The sequence below is a fragment of the Suillus paluster genome, assembly GCF_016628075.1.
Source record: "Suillus paluster strain FC165 chromosome Unknown EDB91scaffold_45, whole genome shotgun sequence".
Lineage (NCBI taxonomy): Eukaryota > Fungi > Basidiomycota > Agaricomycetes > Boletales > Suillaceae > Suillus > Suillus paluster.
Window position 1 is genome coordinate 82,466 of NW_024537605.1, and position 19,909 is coordinate 102,374.

General features: G+C 46.7%; 7 protein-coding genes across 7 annotated transcripts; 4 read left to right on the top strand and 3 right to left on the bottom strand.

The window, feature by feature from the left end:
• Nucleotides 1-2,017: 2,017 nt before the first annotated feature.
• EDB91DRAFT_1250601 (uncharacterized protein) lies at nucleotides 2,018-3,709 on the bottom strand (the record flags this gene model as incomplete). Its single annotated transcript, XM_041323249.1, has 4 exons — nucleotides 2,018-2,674; nucleotides 2,796-2,898; nucleotides 2,943-3,565; nucleotides 3,620-3,709. 4 exons carry the CDS (start codon nucleotides 3,707-3,709, stop codon nucleotides 2,018-2,020), a joined length of 1,473 nt encoding a protein of 490 aa, XP_041175004.1.
• Nucleotides 3,710-6,209: 2,500 nt separating this feature from the next.
• Nucleotides 6,210-8,665, top strand: EDB91DRAFT_1083817 (uncharacterized protein; the record flags this gene model as incomplete). The annotated part of the gene is made up of 6 exons (XM_041315686.1): nucleotides 6,210-6,395; nucleotides 6,430-6,556; nucleotides 6,931-7,207; nucleotides 7,277-7,452; nucleotides 7,591-8,149; nucleotides 8,539-8,665. 6 exons carry the CDS (start codon nucleotides 6,210-6,212, stop codon nucleotides 8,663-8,665), a joined length of 1,452 nt encoding a protein of 483 aa, XP_041175005.1.
• Nucleotides 8,666-10,415: 1,750 nt separating this feature from the next.
• Nucleotides 10,416-11,934, top strand: EDB91DRAFT_1083818 (uncharacterized protein; the record flags this gene model as incomplete). Its single annotated transcript, XM_041315687.1, has 6 exons — nucleotides 10,416-10,554; nucleotides 10,608-10,992; nucleotides 11,036-11,171; nucleotides 11,227-11,412; nucleotides 11,478-11,801; nucleotides 11,878-11,934. The coding sequence occupies 6 exons, from the start codon at nucleotides 10,416-10,418 to the stop codon at nucleotides 11,932-11,934; spliced, it is 1,227 nt and encodes a 408-aa protein (XP_041175006.1).
• A 1,723-nt stretch (nucleotides 11,935-13,657) lies between these two features.
• EDB91DRAFT_1145123 (P-loop containing nucleoside triphosphate hydrolase protein) lies at nucleotides 13,658-16,811 on the bottom strand. Its single transcript, XM_041319170.1, has 10 exons — nucleotides 16,552-16,811; nucleotides 16,380-16,493; nucleotides 16,274-16,332; nucleotides 16,074-16,195; nucleotides 15,059-16,017; nucleotides 14,785-15,010; nucleotides 14,616-14,738; nucleotides 14,316-14,557; nucleotides 14,139-14,257; nucleotides 13,658-14,075 (listed from the first exon to the last, which is right to left on the bottom strand). The coding sequence occupies exons 1-10, from the start codon at nucleotides 16,711-16,713 to the stop codon at nucleotides 13,892-13,894; spliced, it is 2,310 nt and encodes a 769-aa protein (XP_041175007.1). The 5' UTR covers nucleotides 16,714-16,811; the 3' UTR covers nucleotides 13,658-13,891.
• Nucleotides 16,812-17,722: 911 nt separating this feature from the next.
• Nucleotides 17,723-17,887, top strand: EDB91DRAFT_1056470 (uncharacterized protein; the record flags this gene model as incomplete). Its single annotated transcript, XM_041314010.1, has 1 exon — nucleotides 17,723-17,887. A coding segment is annotated over one exon (165 nt), but the record flags the coding sequence as incomplete, so codon positions are not given.
• A 79-nt stretch (nucleotides 17,888-17,966) lies between these two features.
• On the top strand, nucleotides 17,967-18,859 carry EDB91DRAFT_1145129 (uncharacterized protein). The gene is made up of 3 exons (XM_041319171.1): nucleotides 17,967-17,983; nucleotides 18,039-18,452; nucleotides 18,500-18,859. The coding sequence occupies exons 2-3, from the start codon at nucleotides 18,086-18,088 to the stop codon at nucleotides 18,766-18,768; spliced, it is 636 nt and encodes a 211-aa protein (XP_041175009.1). The 5' UTR covers nucleotides 17,967-17,983; nucleotides 18,039-18,085; the 3' UTR covers nucleotides 18,769-18,859.
• Nucleotides 18,858-19,905, bottom strand: EDB91DRAFT_1348357 (CCAAT-binding transcription factor (CBF-B/NF-YA) subunit B-domain-containing protein). The gene is made up of 2 exons (XM_041325967.1): nucleotides 19,504-19,905; nucleotides 18,858-19,456 (listed from the first exon to the last, which is right to left on the bottom strand). Exons 1-2 carry the CDS (start codon nucleotides 19,870-19,872, stop codon nucleotides 18,941-18,943), a joined length of 885 nt encoding a protein of 294 aa, XP_041175010.1. The 5' UTR covers nucleotides 19,873-19,905; the 3' UTR covers nucleotides 18,858-18,940.
• Nucleotides 19,906-19,909: the final 4 nt, after the last annotated feature.

Consider the following 19,909-nt stretch of genomic DNA (forward strand, 5'->3'; position numbering starts at 1 on the left):
CTCCACCTCTCAAAATGTATCTCCAATGTCAGGTACATTCCTTCGCCCCTGACTCAATCAAGGTATGAGGCACCTGTCATGTTAGAGACCATGCTTGGATAGAGAGGCGGAGGGGTCGGGGCTTGGCTTCAGCTCTTGCGCTGCGCCCTTAGCCAAGTACATGCCCCGAATTTGGAGTGGGTCCAACAATGTCCAACAATAGGATGGGCAGACCACTTTGGTCCGCTTGGTGAGTCAGGAGGTAAAGTGTTACTAGTGGTAATCTGACTAGGAGCAGAGCATGGAAGGCGGAGGAAGTGGGTCGGAAATGGAGAGGAGCAAGGGGACTGGGTTTGGGTGGGTCAGAGAAGTAAGAGCAGATGCTTAGAGCGCGGCTCTAAGTAGGAGTGGAGGGTCGGAGGTGATGACAAGGTAAACTTGTGTCCGGAGAGGGAGCAAAGTCCTACGGAGAATTCCCACTAGTGGAGACAGTGGGAAGACAAGTAATATTAAGACTGGGGAGTAGCTAAGTACAGGATATGTTTTTATATACTTCTATGTAGGAGGTGGTGACTTGTTAGTCCTTGGTATGAGGCTATGTACTGAGCATAATTTGTAAGTAGACACGGGTGAAAAACATAAGTCGGGGCAGATATCAATATGTATGCATCAGATCAGTTAGTTGAGCAGTTATAGAAAGTACCAGTGATCCAGGAAGTAAGTGCTATGTGCGAATGGGGAAAGTATATACCTAAATGGGGAAGGAGTTTACAGAAGAATGGAAACAATGTGGAAGGTAACCAATGAGGTGGTCAAGCGGAACTGTAGGAGTGGATGCGGGAGCCAACTGGGATGAGCAGAGGGCGGACGGAGCAGAGGTGGTAGGTAAGCGGGGGAAGTATAAGGTTGGGTGGAGCAGATATTAATATTGTCGGAGTGGTCAGATCAGGTATATGACATGTCAGTCCATTCCGAGTTTCCTTTGTACAGTCTGTTTTCTGTCTGGTCTTGTACCTTGTATGATCCGATCCTCCATTCTAATTTAGCTTGTTATATACTATGGTTCATTGTCCCTTTTATTATTACTTTGTACTCCACTGCGCTGTGCCACATAGCCCAGATTCTTGTAAGATAGACCTCGTTCATACACCGATTCATCACGTGATCACAAGTCAGAACACGTCGTTTTGGCTTGTAACTCTACTTCAGATCAGAATTAGCGAATTCTATTCTATGATTCTGTGGGCATATACAGTGGTATTAAAATAGTCTACTCAGAATGGTTACTTTTTGTCAATTGAATGAGTAGTAGGCATTTTCGTGGTTGATGTACCGTTGTGACTCATTTGTGACTGATGTGACCAAGCGGTGTGAACAGTAGGGAAACATAACAGACACCAGTTCAAACCGTTTCGACAGCCGTTTTGACATTGTATGGCTAATACTAGTGGCGAAATTATAGTAGAAGTAGTAATAATCAAAATTAGGTATCCGAGTCTGGAATATGTTTTAAATTTCAATCAAGTTAATTTTGCAGTTTCCAACTCGGCCATTATGGTGTCTGGAAGGATACGATGACCATGATACTGCTTTGAAGCCCAAGCTGCCTGCTTCCCGGTGAGACCTTTGCGGTAGGCATCCATAAACCTAAGTGAGCGTGTAGAGAATCTGAGCCAATATTAGTGTATGTGAGAGAAATTAAAGCAAAGACTTACCGGCGAATAGCATCGAGTGGAATAGATTCCAGGGCAGTAAGGACATTGTGTTCGAGATCGGCCTCTTTGGAAGATACGGGAAGCTCATGATACACCCGCTTTGAATAACCCCAGCATTGCTCGATAAAATTCAGTTCACAGTGGAATTTCGGAAAGAATATTGCCCGAAAACCCCTAGCTTTGCATGCATTCTCAAGCAACGACTTGACATTTACGAAATCCGGCTCGTTGTAGAGCATCCTCCGGCAACAGCAGCGATCGACGCCCTTCTTGCACTGAAATTTTGGACATTCAGCTCGAACCTTTGAAACGTCGGCATGACCTCATTCGTGGAGTATGGTAGCCATCCCTTTGAAGACACCTGCAAGTTCGTGGCCTTCAGAGTAGTACAATGACTGGGGAGAGCCATCTGCAAATGTGGCACCACACATTCTGACCCTCGTCTTCTTTATCTCTCCGCTAGGTGAATAGACCGGCTTCCCATTCTCATCCACTACATTCACCTCTACTCCCCAGTTCTTTGGCTGTCTACCTGCACCCCAGTCACTTCCATCCCAGTCCTTTCCATGCTTCGGGGGGTACTTGGGCATTTTGCGAGCGGATAATGCATCGTCGGCACGCTTGAGGTGAGTGGTCGCATTGTCAAAGACCATGACATGATCTTCATCCGGGAAATGATCACATAGGATATCCATTGCATTTGAGGCCTGATCGAGTATGTTTTGTGTCGTGAAGTATCCATCGCGAGCTTTACCAGCCTTGAACAGTACACGAGCATGCTGCTTGCCATCAGGTGACTGTAGCCATCCATAGTCAGGGCTGACCATGTCAGCAACCATTAACAAGGCACCCTCACCCTTTGCATAAGGTACAGCAGTCTCTGATTTATGCACCCATCGAATTTTCCGGCGGTCATTCGCATAGTATGTTGACTCATCATGATTCCAGATAACAACGCGTCGAGCGGTCATTGGTGGTGCCTGACATTCGCTTCCATCAGTCGCATAAATCCGAGTGCGTGAGAGAAGTTCAGCCCAAACTGGCAGAAATATTAACTGTCTATATTCCACCACATCGCATCGCTCATGCCCATCAACGAACTGTCCCGTCGGTGTCTTTGACCATCAGTATCCCACATGTTTCATCCAACGTTGTGCTGTTGCGAGTGAAATGGGCTTCTTGAGCTTTAGCCGAGCGAGTACATCTGGATTTTTAATATAGTCAACAATGTCCATTGATCTGACATACTTTCCGATCCCCTGTAGATGGAGGAGTAACTCTCCTTTAAAATCCTCGTCTTCAAGAATGGATGAGTTCCAGGTGCCATAGATATTGAATGGGAGATCATTCCGGTCCAATATGTAAGCTCTCGTCCATTGACGAAGACAACCTGCTAACCATGTAGACTTTTCATATGCATTTGCAGTCATCAGTGATGCGGCTTGCCACCTGCAGGCACCAACAGGCTTTGTGTAGTTCCATAGGAACATCCGCATCTTTTCGAGCCGGCTCCGCAGCAAAAGATCGAGTTTCGGGTCTTTGTGTCCAATGCCCGATGTCTGACATGGTTGAATGAGGAGCTTGAGATCACTCAGTGCAGCAGCTGCTTCAGCAACAGTTGGGGGAGGGATGTATTGTCCAGCAGTGAATGGAGGTTGTGTCCAGTGTATGTTATCCTCGGTGACTTCCTCGTCTTCCTCCCACTCTTCGTCTGTTTCATCTGCATCCGAGTCCTCTGAGTCTACAGTGGTAGTCTTTCGACCACAAGGTTCCCAGTCATTGATTACAGTTGGACTTGGAATGACTGGTACTTTTGAGTGACAGAGAGGGGGATTTGTCGGGTGTGACCCAGGGAAAGGTGCTGTCTTAGTCTATCAAAATGTTTAGCCATTTGCTGAGAAATCGTGAGTCATTAAACTGATTACATTTTCCATCTTCTCACTGAGCTTTTGTCGTTTCTGACCAGCGCAAGAACCTTGAAGGTTTGCTATGTGTGAGGGCCTCTTTCGTGGCATGGTGAGGTGATTAACTATTGAATTTTCGATAGTGCTAATTACATGCCTGTCATGTTGGTGGCGTCAGGCTTCAACATTGTTGGCTGAACAAACAGTATAATGCCTACTCATCTCTCAATTCTCCAAATTAGATTACAAAAATTATATAGCCATCTTGCCACAGACTCTCCGCACATAACCTTAGAACAGATTCCATTCAGACTTCATGTATAATGCATTAGAGCTAAAACCATCGAAATGTCACAGTAGATCACGTGATGAATCGGTGTATGAACGAGGTCTATCTTAGTATATAAACCCTATGTATTCCAGTATTGCTTCTACAATATGAATGTAGACTCAAACCTATCCTAACCACCCCCGACTCAACTTAAGTCCTGCTCATCATCTAGTCCAACTTTGAGACTTATCTCACCAACCTCCGCTTCTGTCTTCTGACAGTCCTTGCCTTACTTTCTACGTTGGACTTAGTCCCTCATAGCCTTACCTCTGTTGGAGCGTGTCAGACATAGTTCCCTGCTACCAAACCTCTGTCAGAGCATGTCAGAATTGATCTTCAGCAGCCCCTATCCATCCTCCGAAGTTAAGGGCACTGTACTTGCCTAAGGAGTGCAGCGTACAAGCCGAAGCTAAGCTCCTCCATAACCTCTTTCCTACCTACTAGGCACAGTTCTGACACTTAGACACCTCACAGAGCTTGTATATACCCTTCTAAACATTGTTTACACTTACCCAAGGGCCCTACAGGCCTCCACAGGTGCTAGAAGGCCCTTTTTGGAGACATGTTTCAATTTTTGATGATGAAATTTTCAAACTTCAGATTTTAGTCTAACTGTCCAATGGGTAATATTATATACATGAAACTGAGTCTATTTCACTACTTTATATTGAAAACAATGGAATTTTGAAGTTGCAGTAGCAAATATATGTTGAGCATGTTTGACATACCAAAAAAAAGTATTTGAGCACTGTAGTGACGATGTCAACCTCGACTGAAGTTGTCACTAGCATTCCTATGGATTGTGTTAAGGTCATGCTCAAGGGGAAGACAACTCAAAGGGCTTCAGCTTCAGTTCGTGTGCTGCGCCCCTTACCCGAGTACGTGCCCTTAATTTCCGAGGGTCAGAGGGGAAGTCCAACAGAAGTCCAGGGAAGTCCGGAGGTCAGATGCAGGGGGAGTTTGGCAGAACTCCAGAAGGCTGGGAGAGAACAGAGTAAGGCTTACTGTGGACAAGTCCAGAGTAGAAACAGAATGGAGTGTAGACTACCCTAAGGTAGAGCCAGAGATTTAGTCCTAAGGTTTTAACCCTAAGACTCGGAGGTAGACAAGAGGTTAGACTCAAGTCCGGAGAAGCAGGAATGAGCAGAACTAAGATGATATTTGAACTGAGGAGTTCCAGAGTTTTACAGGAGTTTATATACTGTAGGTATCATGTAAGTAAATCAGTCAGCACAGTAAAAGCTATGTCCGAAGCATATGGAGGGTCTATTAGTGAGTGTACAATGGATCAAGGAAATGAGGTCGGAAATGAAGTGCAAACAAATGGATCAGTAAGCAAAGCGGAAAGGTGTACAACTGGTAACCGGAGAGCAGTATTCTAAAAGGAGATAGGTGTGAGTCCGGAGATGAAAGTGGAGCACTGGGTGGACAACAGGACAGAGAACCGGACTTTCATAGGGGAGAATCCGGAATTCCAGATCCGGAAATATGAGATATAGTGTCGGAGAAAATAGGGGTAGTGTTGGAGGAGCGGAATAGAGTTGGGTGGAGGTAGCAGGGCTATAGTGTACAAAGCACTAGGATACCATCTCCGTAGGGAGCTCTATAGTACAAATTTCAATGTCCAATGAAAATTCTATAAGGAAACAAGCAAAAATAAGCAATTTTTCGAAATTTCCCATTTTGTTTCAAATTTTCCCATCAGAAAAAAAATTACCCCATGCTCCCTAGACCCTGTTCATCTCCCCCAGACCGTTCATATGCCTCCTGTGACAAAGAAAGCTGCTCGAGCAAAGAAGCAATGAGCTGACTGTCCTATATTTAGCTCTTTGCCATCACCTCAACCAGAAGAGGGGTCAGACTCGGAGTATGAGGGCTCTAGTGGGGAGAGTGAGATTGAAGCAGATGACACACCTGGGTCCATTGTTGCCCTACAGAACCTCTATGGCATGTTTTTACCTGCAAATCTTCAAGCCAAGGGCAGTAATTTAACTGGGTCTGATGGGTCTGATGGTGAACCACAGGTGAATGTCTCTGAACACATATGGAATTCAACCATGCTTACCATCAAGCCTGGCATACAGCAAAAGAAGCAGAAAACCATAAATAGGCCAGCTGTTTACCAGGGAAACTCTCGGACATCTCAATGGAGGAAGAAGTCTTTATGGGACCAAGCAGCTAGTAGAGCAAAGACAATAGACACATTTTTTGTGAAGGTTTGGACATACCATAAATGACTGCTGAGACTTACGTCGAGTTAATTAGAGAGATATGACTCTCATGTCCAAAAAGGAGCAGTTCATCGCCAAGGAAGTGGAGCCTATACAGCAGGATCTAGCACTTGAATATTCTTTGGAAATGGGTTTCGACCTGATGGAACACAGCGCTTCATTACTCCAAGACGAGCTGAATGACATCACATCAATACCGTGGAATGAAGAATTCGATCCAGATGAATACCTTGAGGTAAGTGATGAATTGATATCGCTACTTTAATTAGGCTGATTCCACACTAAGGCCATTCATGATGGGGACGAGCTGGAAATGGAAAATTCGGATCTCACATTTAGATCAGAAGATGCAAATGACATTCATCATGACAGTCCACTGGCACCCAGGGCCCAAGAGTGGCTAAAGGATGATCATGATGATGTTGAAACTGCGCCTGATACAGACATTTTCAAGATCGTGGATGCCTGCCTTTGGATGGTTAAAAACCTGCAAACAAAGAAATCATTGAAGATGATTACTTAACTTACTGCGATGACACAATATGTCAAACTGCAAGCGCAGTATCGCTGTCATCCAAAGTGTAAAACTCTGTGTTTGAGTGCAAGTCTTGCAATTGCATGACGGATGGGTAAGGGAAAGAAGGGCACTGGAGCATGAGAGGGAGGAAATTTTGCACATCAAATTCACAGGAATAAGCTCTACCTTCTGCGACATCACTGCCTTCCTCCATCAAAGAAAGGTAATCACCATGGACAATACACATTGTTAGATAATGAGGCAGTCGTTCACAATGTGCGGAGGTATCTTGTCATGCAGAAGCTGGGCACCATCACTCCAAGTGCCATGTGTCGTCATGTTAACAAAGTCATTGCACTCACACTTGGCTTAACCGGTCCGAATAGCCACATCAGTGAATGTACTGCGGAAACCTGGCTGAAGAAACTTGGATACACTTGCAAGAGTGTCTGGAAAGGCATATACCATGATGGACATGAACGTGATGATGTTGTGGAGGCATGGAAAATATTCCTTGAGAAGATCACCAGGTACGAAAGGTAACTGAACATGATCTTACTGTCGTATGTGCCACTTACTTGAACTACATCTTGTGCCAGATTGATGGCCAAATATGACAATCAAACTCTCATACCCATCCCACCATCCCTCACCCCTGATGAGCAAGAGCATGTCCTCGTTACCCAGGATGAGTCAATTTTTCATACAAATGAACACCAACGTCGCTCTTGGCTTTGCAGTGATGACCAGGCTTTGAAAAGGAAGGGGAATGGTCGTGCGATCCATGTTTCCAATTTCATTTGCAAAACAACTGGCCGACTCGCTTTATCAAAAGAACAACTCACACAACAGGCTACTCTTCCACTGGAACAACAACTCAAGGTCACAGATGCCTGAAAAATTATCTATCCAGGAAAAAACCACAAAGCAAATTGGGATCTTCCTCAGCTTCAGACCCAAATGGTTGACACCATCAACATCTTTGAGTTCTTGCACCCAAATAAGGTTGCTGTATTCATTTTCGACTGCTCTTCTGCCCACAAAGGTCTCGCTGCGAATGCATTGAATGTGAACAACATGAACGTGAAAGGTGGCAGTAAGCAAAGTCACCTACATGATACCATCATCCCCCTCAACAATCCACCTCCGAAACCTGGTCAACCGGACACACGTGGAATGCCACGACAAATGGTATACCTGGCAACACACCCCGACCCCAAGTTGGCTGGGAAACCAAAGGGAATGAAAGCTGTTCTTCAAGAACAGCAATCTGTTTGGGACACGCTGATGGAATGGCACAAAGGGAAGGTGGTTGGGAAGTGTCAGCGCTGCCAGAAGTCACAGGCAAAAAGGGATGCAGAACAGAGATTCACATTAGCAGAGGCACTTGGACAAGAAGCACCCGAAACAGGCGAGCTGCAGGCAGAGGAGGACAAGCCAGAAACAGACTTGGACGACAATTGGTGCTGCATGTACCGTGTACTCTCACTTCAAGATGATTTTGTCAACGAAAAGCCACTTATCCAGCATTACATTGAGAGCCATGGCCACGTTTGCCTTTTTCTTCCGAAGTTCCATTGCGAACTCAACCCCATCGAGATGCTTTGGGGATATGCCAAGTACCATAAGTTTTTCTTCTTGTTTTCCACTGCAATTTTGATTCATTGATATTCCCACGTGGCACAGGCTATCAAATTGTCACTGATGGCAAATTCTCAACCACAAAAACACTGGTTCCGCAATGTCTCGACATGTGCGATGTTTTGACCATTCGCCATTTTTTCCGCAAAGCTTGGCATTATATGGATGCCTACCGGTATGTTTATTGTTGAGTGATCATGCAATGCTGAAGTTTGAACAGTAAAGGACTCGACGCACAACAAGCAGCCTTCGCGGTTAAGAAGTACCACTCCCACCATTGTGTTGGGCTTGCAACGGAGATTTTGACTGCACTGGATGCTGAAACTGCGAGCAGATGGCTTCTGTAGATCATACTTACTATCTGCTTGCTTGTATACCTGCTCAGTTACCCAGAAATACCATTTCTTGCAACATGTTTCAAATTTCATTGGAAAAATTTTCAACACCTCAATTCTCAAAATTCTAATGAGATAGCCTTAATCTACAAGTAAAAAGAATGCATGTGCGCTACTCTACGGTACAAAGCGGTCAAATTTCGAGGACTAGATACATTTTCAAGTTCGGGCTAATCCAAGAGGCTGGAAAAGTGCTTTGTACACTGTAGTCCTGCTGAAACTGCACTTCATGCATTGTCGGAGAAGGAAGGATGGAGCAGACAGGGGAAACAGGGGGTCAGACTAGTGGTAGGGATGTTCACAGGTGGTATTGGAGGTGCTCAGATCTGGTATATGACAGATTGCCAGACAAGGCCAGGTTTCAGCTGACATTGCTGACATGCATGATGCCCTAGCCATTGTGAGATACCACTATGTCTAACTATATATGAATTGAGCAATTTTGGTGATGTGACTGGTGTTAGGTACCGTGCTGACTCAGGAAGCAGAGGGGTCGGGGCTTGGCTTCAGCTCTTGCGCTGCGCCCTTAGCTGAGTATGTGCCCCGAATTTGGAGCAGGTCCAATGTTGTCCAACAGTAGGATGAGTAGACCGCTTAGGTCCGCTTTTAGGGTCGGGAGGTAAATGCTACTAGTGGCGGGCTGACTAGGAGCGGAGCAGAGAAGGCAGAGGATAGTGCGGAGGGTGGATAGGAGCAGGGGGAATACTTGATAGGGGCGGAGAAGTAAAGAGAAGACTTAGAGCACGGCTCTAAGTCAGAGCGGAAAGTCAGAGGTGACAACAAGATGAAACTTGTGTCTGGAGGAGGCAAGGTCCTACTGAGAATTCTCACAAGTAGAAACTGCAAGAAGACAAGTAATATTCAGACTGAGGAAAATATCTAAGTACAGGATATGTTATATACTTCTAAGTATGAGGCAGTGATCAGGATAACTATGTTGTAAAGCTATGTACCAAGGATATAATTTGTAAGTACTTACACAGGCGAAGACATAAGTCGGAGCGGATATCAATATGTACGCGTCGGATCAGTGATCGAGCGGTAAGAGGAATTACTGGTGATCCGGAAGTAAGGGTCTATGTACTGAAGGGGAAAGTATATATCTAAAAGGGGAAAGAGGTTCCAGTTGAATGGAGACGTTATAGAAGGGGACCGGTCGGGTGGTCAAGCGGAAGCATAGGAGCAGAATGTGGACTGTGATTGGATGGAGCGGAGGATGGATGGAGCGGAGGTGGTCAGAAAGTGGAGCGGATATTAATATTGGAGCGGTCAGATCAGGTATATGACAGACGGTTTGTAAACATTTTTGCTAATTTCAATGTGCTTGCCATTTTGTGCTTGTTGTGGGTGATGATCAATGAGTGGGTGATGATTGAATGATGAGCAGGCAATGATCAGGTGATTTATTTTGTCCAAGGGCAAAACTTCAAGTTTCACCATCACATTTTGTCACCAGTGTAAAATTCAAATTTTTGGCAGCCCCTAATTGTTGGACACAACTTACAGCAGTTTGCAAAAAGGTTGACAGTGCATGCGATCTGAATGATTAAGGAAATTAAATTAAATAAAGTCCCTACACTATGATACTTCGACTGTACATAGTGATCAATGCATATCTAATCATCATTCTCTACTTTACCCACTGTCCAGGATGCAAAGGCAACATTCATCCATATTCAATGAGTTGTCTGAAGACACTACCATGGAAGCAACACCCGACACAACTACACCATCCACGAATGAGACAAGCCTTGGCCTGGATGACCAAGAATCAACACCACCACCTGTAGTTGTCGCAAAGAAACAAGGCTGTCCACAGAAGCAATCTGCAACAAGTACTGGTGAGCATGAGCATATTTGATGTACTGCAGGACATATATTTTTGTCAATAAAGCCACGGAAACAGCTGTCGAGACGCACTCCGAACTGAAGAAACCACCTGGAATAACTTACTACCTTACAATGTTCTCTGATGCTCAGATGCAAAAGCCTCAAAAACAGCGAAAATCAGTCAACACATTCATGGTCCAGTCCTCCGACATCAAGTATGATACCTTGAAAGCCCAGATTCTAGCGAAGATCTCCGAGAACTTGAAACCAAAAATCACTGCCTTCAAAAATTACACCATTGCATGGACTATACCCCAAACACAAGCATCTTCAATTCCCCTCTCTTCCGCTGCTGATTACCAATTTCTCCTTAGGCTTGCTGTCAAACAAAAGACTCTGTTGGTAAATTTTGTCATTGAGACTCACTTGATGAAAAATAAGGTACATGGGTCAAGTACCATTGACTATATGCACTGCAAAACATTGTTCTAGAAGGCTAGTAAGAAATCAAAGAAGGCAAATGAGGATACAGGAGAATGACCATGAGGATGCAAGCCAGGATGGTGGCAGCAAAAACAGTGAAAGTGAGGATGAAGATGACCGGCCAAAGAAGAAGGCAAAGTCAGGGGTAAGTTTTGTCCTTTGTTTACTAGCTCATTGTAATGACACAAACATGTCCATAGAAGAAGTCCAAGTCCATCATCGAGACTCCACTGAATCTGAAGATCAATGCGAAGATTCGGCTCCTTCAGAACCGCTGGATGTGTTCAAAAGCCAGTTGTTCCTCCAATCATTGTTTTATTCACCCAGAGCACTCTGAGCATTTTTCCCCTGGTCATGAACATTTCTCCATCTGGGCTGCTGCTTGGGTACCTCTTTCTCAGGTTTCATTTCTCATTGAATTGCTCATGTATTTTGTGCCTGCTATTGACAGAATAAAGACAAGAAACTTGCAGACTTAGAGACTTCCCCGAACCACCACAAATTCAACACAGCTCCAGGTCGTAAAACTGCCAATATTTCACCTCTCCTACAGCATCGACTTGCTGACCATAATCAACCAACCAACAATGCCGGTCCTGTCATCAACTTCAACATACCTCCAGAATTACTTGCTGTTTTTCACCCTGCTCCTGCCCAGCCTGTCATCGAGCATGGAATACCACCTGCTGCACACGATCCACAATCTCTTGTCCAATCTGGTTGGCAACATGGCCCAACCTTACTCTCAATGGTTCTGCAATGCTGTATGGGCTTAGTGAGGAGATCAGAACGAAGCTGCACAAGAAGTGGTTGTACTAGTGCTGACAAGCTGACCTTCATCATTGTACCAGAAACTCAAGGAGATGGGCTTCAAATATGGCGAGATTGCAGCACGAAGCAGCCCATGAGACGGTGGTGCCAAGTCACCATGACAATTTCATTTCTTTCGACCCTTCTTGACGCATTGGACACTCTTCGCACCATTGGAATTCTTTTCGCACTGTTCGTTGCATGTTGCCATACTCATATTGGTACATTATGCTTGTATCATGCTTGCTCGTTTCATTATTATACCGGTTTCAACGTCTAAGTACCCATGTATTAACCTTCGCTCAGAAGGTGATACTCATGCACATACTTCATAATAGTCACATCGGGAGAACAGTTTGGTGCTTGAGAAGTGTGAAAGCTCTTCAATGGATAATCAGGTGAGTGGGAGGCATACGAGACGTACACCTACATACTACCATGTAAGCACAGACTCAGAAACATTGGTACAGTACGAAAATTATGCATACCGCTCCTTGAATCAGGCCCTGATCCCTTCTCCGTGATGATTGATACAGTTATCCATAACAAGGACACTGAGCTTGCCTGGATATGGGGTGCACAATGGCAACTGTATGAGCAGAAATACATCAATAAATTTGTATAGACCAAGACATGACTTACAACTTCCTCCTCGAGAAAAGTTCTGTACTTCTGTGTCATAAATGAACCTTCAACAACTGCTATAGCAATCATCCCATCAACAGTGAGAAGGCCCAGCCCAGAGACCCGATGACCACGAACAAACACCTCCTTCTTTGCAGCACATTGCCCTGTCTTCAACCTGCCATAGTGTCGAGTAGTTGTCCTTTCATCCTTCAAAGTTTCATCCATGAAGCCCAGCTCTTCAGGCTCATACTGAGCCATCCTCCTGATGAAATCAGCATGGCAGTCCTCGTTCCTTTCTCTAGCAATTTTCTTGAGCTTCTTCAAGGACATCCCTGCACGAGCAAGTTCTTGGTAGATGGTTGTATAGTGGACGGAGATGAACCTGTTATGGTTGAGTAAGTCCAGTAGTTCATCAGAGGAACCAGTCAGGACGGTGGTTGATGAGCCGAATGAGGTAGTTTATGTTGTCAAAGTGAAGGGCTCGTGGATGGCCAGCTGCTCCGTAGTTGTGTTGGACAACATCTCCTGTTTCTTGCCAGAGTTTACGAACACACCAAAATGTACTTTCAGAGAAGCCGACACAATCAAGAATCTGTTCGAGAGACAGCATGTTGTGCTCATAAAGGTTGATAGCAGCGAGTTTCACATCGCGACCTGATTTTGCAGAATGGCATAGTAGCACGCTGGCAGGAAAATGCACTGTGGTGGGTCTGGGACTTTTTCTTTTTTTAATTTCCTTATTCATTCAAATCACTCGTCCTGTCAACCTTTTTGCAAATAGCTGTAAAACATTGGCAAGCATATAGCCGCGGATTAAACTTCAAGTTTTGTCCGAAGTTTTATGTGATAATTAAATTTAAAATTCAAGCAGACGCTGAAAATCTGATCATATTTCTTATTTGTGTTGATGTATAGTTAGTGAAAACATGGCTGCGGATATTTCATATTTTGGATTTTGCACACAACGATAACTAAATTTGAAGTTATATGCCCCTTTTTATGTCAGTTCAAACTCCAAATATTTTCTTCACATTCCATACAACATATAAATCTCTCCTAAATATCAATAACCCCAATGTGAGGGTTACTATCGGTTACGGTCTATTCATGACGAGCCTCCATTTCGTGAGTCACACTTTTGGGCATGGAAACGTGATGGCTTGTCACATGGTGTAACGGTATGTCACGAAATTCACCGCGAAAAAGCGTGACTCACGAAATGACGGTCCATCACGAATAGATCGTAAGGGATAGTATCACGTTCGACCAACGTTTCCCGGTATTTTTCAGACCTCAAAACGTTTCTGAACGTGCGAAAAAAACCGCCAACGCAGCTGTGAACTCCCCTAATAATTCTAGACCGAATGCAAATAATAAAGAGATCACACATAGCACACCGCAAAAGCGACCCTCCTAGTACGAGTCCACTTACTGCATCTTATTCTTCTTCCTCTTCTTCACCTCCCTTCCTCCCTCTACTGATCCCTCCGGCTCCTCTAATCGCGCCCCAAACTTGCCCGCCCGCTTGTTAGCAGCCCTCACCAATGCGCGCTTTGTTTCGCTGTCTGGCCAGTTCTTCAAATCAAAGTACAAGGGTGCGTACTCAAGGAGCCTATCGAAGCGTCATTCGCGTCAGTATGCAAATCAATACAGCATAAGATGCCTGACAACGTACCACTCTGGTCGGACATCCGTGACAATCCGTATATACGGTCTCGTCGTGAGCACAAACTCGTTAAATATCACCCACTCTGGTTGCGTATCAAGCCCGCACGATGGATGCAGCGCCACGACCTACCACCCGAAAAAATCACATCAGCACGCCAAACCTCCCGAAACTAAAATGACGCACTTGGTTATCCTTCACGGTCATATAATTCCCCTTCTCCCCCTCCTTATGCGCGACTTGCATGAAAAACCCGCAGCACAATGCCTGTCTGATCGCCATGTACATCTTCTTCTGATCTTGCACGCTCACGAGCTCCACCTCAAACCGTTCCATCGTTCGTTTCAGCTGTTCGCGCACGTTGTCAGCTTGCATGAGTGCTCGAGCAGAGAGGTAGTTGTTCCAGGTCCAGTTTTTGTCGTACTGGTCTGGGGTAGTTGTGAGTGGGCGAGTGTGGGTGTATGCAGAGGAGAAGGGGAGACTTACTTTGAGTGTAGTTATTGTACACGTTCAGAAGCGTTAGGTGATCGCCATCGGGGACGGTAAGTAGCGCCTTTGCAGCATCTGCTTCTTTTCGTTGGTTGTTCGGCCGTAGCCATACATTTGGTACTACAGGCGCGTCAGATAAGAGTAAACCTCAGGGCTGAGTGCGCACCTGACAGCATTGCAGTGATCGTCAAGATCTCGTTGCTGCATTTAAACTCCGGACTGACAATCAGCATCTTTGAGAGTTGTGGATCTAGAGGGAACTCTGCCATGATACTCCCCAGAGGCGTGAGATTCCCCTCATCATCCAACGCCGCGAGGTAGTTCAATAGCTCCAACGCCCTCATCAATGTCTCTGGTGCTGGTGCGTCCACGTAGTCAAATTTGACGAGATCCTGAACGCACGTCAGCCCGACTGAAAAATCACCCCATCACATGCTCACCTTAATCCCGGCCTTGACAAGCTCCAGCACCGTATTCGCCAAATTACTCCTCAAAATTTCTGGATGTGTCTGCTCCTCAAGCTCCGACATAAAGTCCTTCTCCGTGTATAACCTAAAGCATTTGCCCGGCCTCGTTCTCCCAGCCCGACCCGCACGCTGCTGCGCCGACGCCTTGGAGATCGGGCTCACAAGTAAACTCTCCACGCGGATGCGCGGGTTGTACACCTTCTGCTTAGAAAACCCTGGGTCGACGACGTACACAATCCCATCGATCGTTAGCGACGTCTCCGCGACGTTCGTGCTCACCACGACCTTACGGCCTGGAGGGCCGTCCGGACTGCCAGCTTTTGGCGGCGGGTCAAATATGCGCTGTTGCTGTTGCGGCGGTAGTGACGAGTAGAGCGGAATGCACACGAGCGGGCCTACACTCTCGGGGTCAGAGTTGACGAGGTCGTCCGCCTCGAGCTTGATCTTGCGACACGCATCCTCGATCTCCTCCTCACCCGTCAGGAACAATAGGACATCACCCGGCTCCTCGGCACGATGAATCATGAGCACAGTGCGAATGGCAGCCTCGACGTAGTCTGGTTCTGGTTCCTGGGTGTAGAACACCTCGACGGGATGGGTACGGCCGGGGACCTTAAAGAGCGGGGCGGGGGTGTCGCCGGAGACAGCGAAATACTTCTGGAACTTGAGGGCGTCGAGAGTGGCGGACATGATAATGAGCTTGAGGTCTGGACGGCGTTGGGCGAGGGTTTTGAGAATGCCCATGAGGATGTCGGTGGAAAGGGTGCGTTCGTGGGCCTCGTCGAGGATGATAGTGGAGTAACGGTTGAGATCAGGGTCGTTCATAGCTTCGCGGAGGAGCATTCCGTCAGTCATGTATTTGAGGAAGGTAGTGCCGGGTTCTGTCATGTCTTCGAAACGTATGGAGTAACCGACCTGTCGGCCGAGTTGGACTACGAGACGACGTGAGCTCAGAATGCGATCAGAACTTGGAACAAAAAAAACGCACCATCCATCTCATCCGCGACGCGCTTAGCCACAGACATGGCAGCGACTCTGCGGGGCTGAGTACATGCCACAATCTTATTCCTGGTATGCGGAAGATCGGAGTAGGCGACAAACTGAGGTATTCTATCGGTGATACAAAGCGTTTATAAGTAACTGTTCAAAGCTGATGAGGACGACGTTTGGCTGGGGATGCCAACTTACTGCGTGGTCTTGCCTGAGCCGGTCTCGCCGACCATGACGATAATTTGGTGTTTATTGAACTATAAACATCAGTCAGGGTGAATGGGGTGAGGTAGGAAGGACTTACTATCTTGTAGAACTCTGTCATCTGTGCAAACACAGGGAGCTTTTTACGGGCTTCGAGGATCTTTTTATACTGTGCAGTATGGGGCTGCTTTGTAAATGGGTTTAGATCATTTTCCTAAGCAAACTCCTGAGTCAGCCAGCCTCGACGTAAGTTAGAAATTGAGAGGACATACCAATGCCTGGCGAACTTGATCCGCGTTGACCATTCGGGGAACAAAACCAAAGAGAGGTTCCCTCGAGGAGCCACTGGCGCCATTGAGAGAGCTTGAAGTAGTATGCAACTCAGTGGGACGTCGATGGGCAAGATATGGGTTCTCTTTCGGTGTCAATGTCATTTTGTGGGCCGGGGAGGTCGTGGTCCTGATTCAGGATATGTCAGGGTTACATAATCATGGAAAAAGAGATGTGGTCCGAGGCGATTCAACTCAGCAGGTGTGTTATCTTAACCCGCAATGTGCTACCACTTATGCATGCAGAGTATCCGTAAGTGGTAGTGGTGGAGCCTGAGGTACGGGAAGACGAAAAGGTATGATGCACTACACTGTTGACCTAGAACGATGCTGATACGATTTCGTCAAAAAAGCTACCAAGATAGATGGAGCCTATCTAAACTCGAGTCCATGCAGACAAATGCCTGTATCATCATGCACTACGCTCTAGAACTAATGATGCCATATCTGAGGCCAATTTCGAGGTCTTCGACGCCGCATATATACAACATCAGTGTTTCGATGGCCTTGCTTGGATATACCAAGACCTCATCCGTATCGAAAGTGACGTGGTGCTATGCTTTCCACCGAGCTACGAGATACATATTAAAGAGTACCACCATGATCTCAATGCGACCCTTTAGCGCGTGATGGATCCAGAGGCCGAAGCAAGTGTCATGCTCGACCTTCATGCCCGGATTAAGGAGTACAAGAAGAGCATGAAAAGCTCAACGTGGCCGGAGTTCCTTGATCCACCGCTGCTCGGTGGCGACGAGCAAGGACTACTTGGAAGTGATGGCCAAGAAGCTCGATGAATGATCCAAACCCTCATGAAGACGAGGATTCAGGAGTTCGCTAGGAACTACCTGAGGTAGACAGCGATGGGCTCTATGTCACAGAGGACGCGGTTATCCTGTTCCAGATACGGTGACCCGACAGATCGACACGGCGACAGAAAGCAGTGATCCTTGCTCACGTGGTGGGTGATGTGAATCGAGTTATGAGGAGGAGCATGCATGGCAAAGTTGAGGCGGAGCTGACGAAGCAGAGAAATCGGAAGAGGTTGTCAGGGGGCTAGCGGAGTACTGTATAGGCGCTTTCGGGACGAGTCAGACCCCTTGTATCAGAGAAGTGACGAACGCCCGTCAACGAAAGGCTCGATAACGCTATTGATAGCGACCTGGATGTTGCGAAGAAATGTATCCAAAACTTTTATCGACAGTATTATCGACTTACGACGTCGCTGATCAATCCTACATTGATCCCTCACTCCTCCTTCTGCTGCTCGACGCCTTCTTGACAACGTACCTTACCATTGTACTACTGTACTCGCATGATATCAGATTCTTTTGTTCCATTGTGGCGTACACTCGTCGACTGCGCTACATACGAAAGGGTAATTCTAGAATCTTCGTGGCATCTGGCTTAGGTAACTTTGAAATTACTTCAAGGATATGATATTCCATATACACAGCAAGCGAGTCCGACATCTTTGACAATGACCACCTGGGCTCAAGCCATTCATCACCCTTGGTTCGATCCGTCACCTCTAAAGCGTAAAAGCTCTACCGCAGACGACGAGCGTCGTCCATCGCCCTATCAGCGCTCGTCACCAAGCCCCACGAGCGGCGCCAAGCGACGCAAATTCGACACACTCGAGCATGGGTTCGCCCACCTCACGCTCGCCTCTGCGCCGGTTCACCCCACAGCGAGTGGGCTGGTGATTACGCCCATTCATCCCACCGCTTCATCCCCAGAAACTACAGTATTTTCACCTGCTAGTGTTGTCCTCCCCAGCTCTGTCGAGGAACCGCCGCACGAAACTGAGGCATTTGCGCCCGAGGTGAGCATGGACGAGGGAGACTGTAAGTTCAATTCAAAGTCTATGTATATGTCCTGACAAGTTCTGTAGCCTCCAAGTTGCACAACAAGGCCCCGCGTTTTTCGATATCGACGCCTTTGCTTCGGCGCATACGAAGACACCATACGGCTCCCCAGCCTATCATTCCCATTTCATCGCCAAGCACGGCTGCTGGGGCTGTTATATTATATCGGCCCTTGCGGCCGCTCTCCCCCTCGCCCAAAGTCGAAGAACAAGCGGGGGAGTCTGTAGAGGAGATCATCACATGCGGTGCTGCTGCCAGCGTTGAGGTTGACGATGACGCGATGGACATAGAGTAGAACCACGTCACATACGCATTCGCACCCTTTGCTTTCGTACTTATTAATATCCTAACGAAAAATCGACTCTACAAAGAAACGAACCGCTCATCTAAATGGGAGAATACGGTAACAGGGAAACCAAAGAAAACCAAAGAACGGAAGAGATATATTGAAGCTTGTGGCGCTGATATCAGCGGCTGTCGAGATTGCGGGTACCGTAAGAGAGTATACCGCTCCCAGAGGGGCCTTCTTCAGTAGGATATAGACCTTCTGAGTAGTTGATGTGAGAGTGATGGTGCCTGGCGTGGGCGTGAGGGTGGGGGACATGGTGCATTTGGGCTGAGGTATACGGGGGACGTAGGGTAACAGAGCCAGATGAAGGAAGGGGGGGCTTTGCAGAATGCGACATGAGTGTAGGCTGAGGATTAGGGGGTAACTGGGGAGTGTTGCCCGGGTCTTGGAAGTGGGCAGCAAAGGACTGCGCATACGGGTTGATGTGCTGTGGCTCGTCATGGACGGGCAGGGTAGGAGGAGCGTCTTGCTCCTCCTTCTCAGGAGAATTGTCATCTGCATCGTCGTCTGCAGGGTCACGAACTGTAGCTGCCTGAATCTTTTGGGCAGCTATCTCCTCTGCTGTGAGGAAGCGGCCACCGGGGCCGCGGGGACGACGCATTGCGTGTTTGTGACGACTCTCATGGAGATAAGGCTATAGAAAATTAAGGAGAGATTGAAATAAGAAACGGAAAAACATACCTTTCTCTGCCTGGAGAGCCTGTGTACCTCGTCTAGTCTAGCACGAGCGACACGACGTTTGAGGATACGAAAATATTGTTTTGCATTTACATAGAGGGGTTCTTCATCTACTTGATGGTCGTCTGTTGGAGTATTTTGATGAGAAGGTGGGTCAGGGTCTATGTGATGATGAAGGAATAGGTCATCTTGAGGAGAGTTACGAGGGGAAGAAGGACCTGGGGAAGGGTTTCTTGATTGATGGTAAAAATGATGATTGTAAATATCTGGTTGATGACGAGAAAAGGGGGAAGCGGGATGAGTAGTATGACCCGCTGAGTAGTGGTTTAAATGATAAGCGGAATCGAGCAGCTGATCGACAGGATCGCCCATTGATTGGCTGCTGCACAAGCGTTGACTCTAACAAACT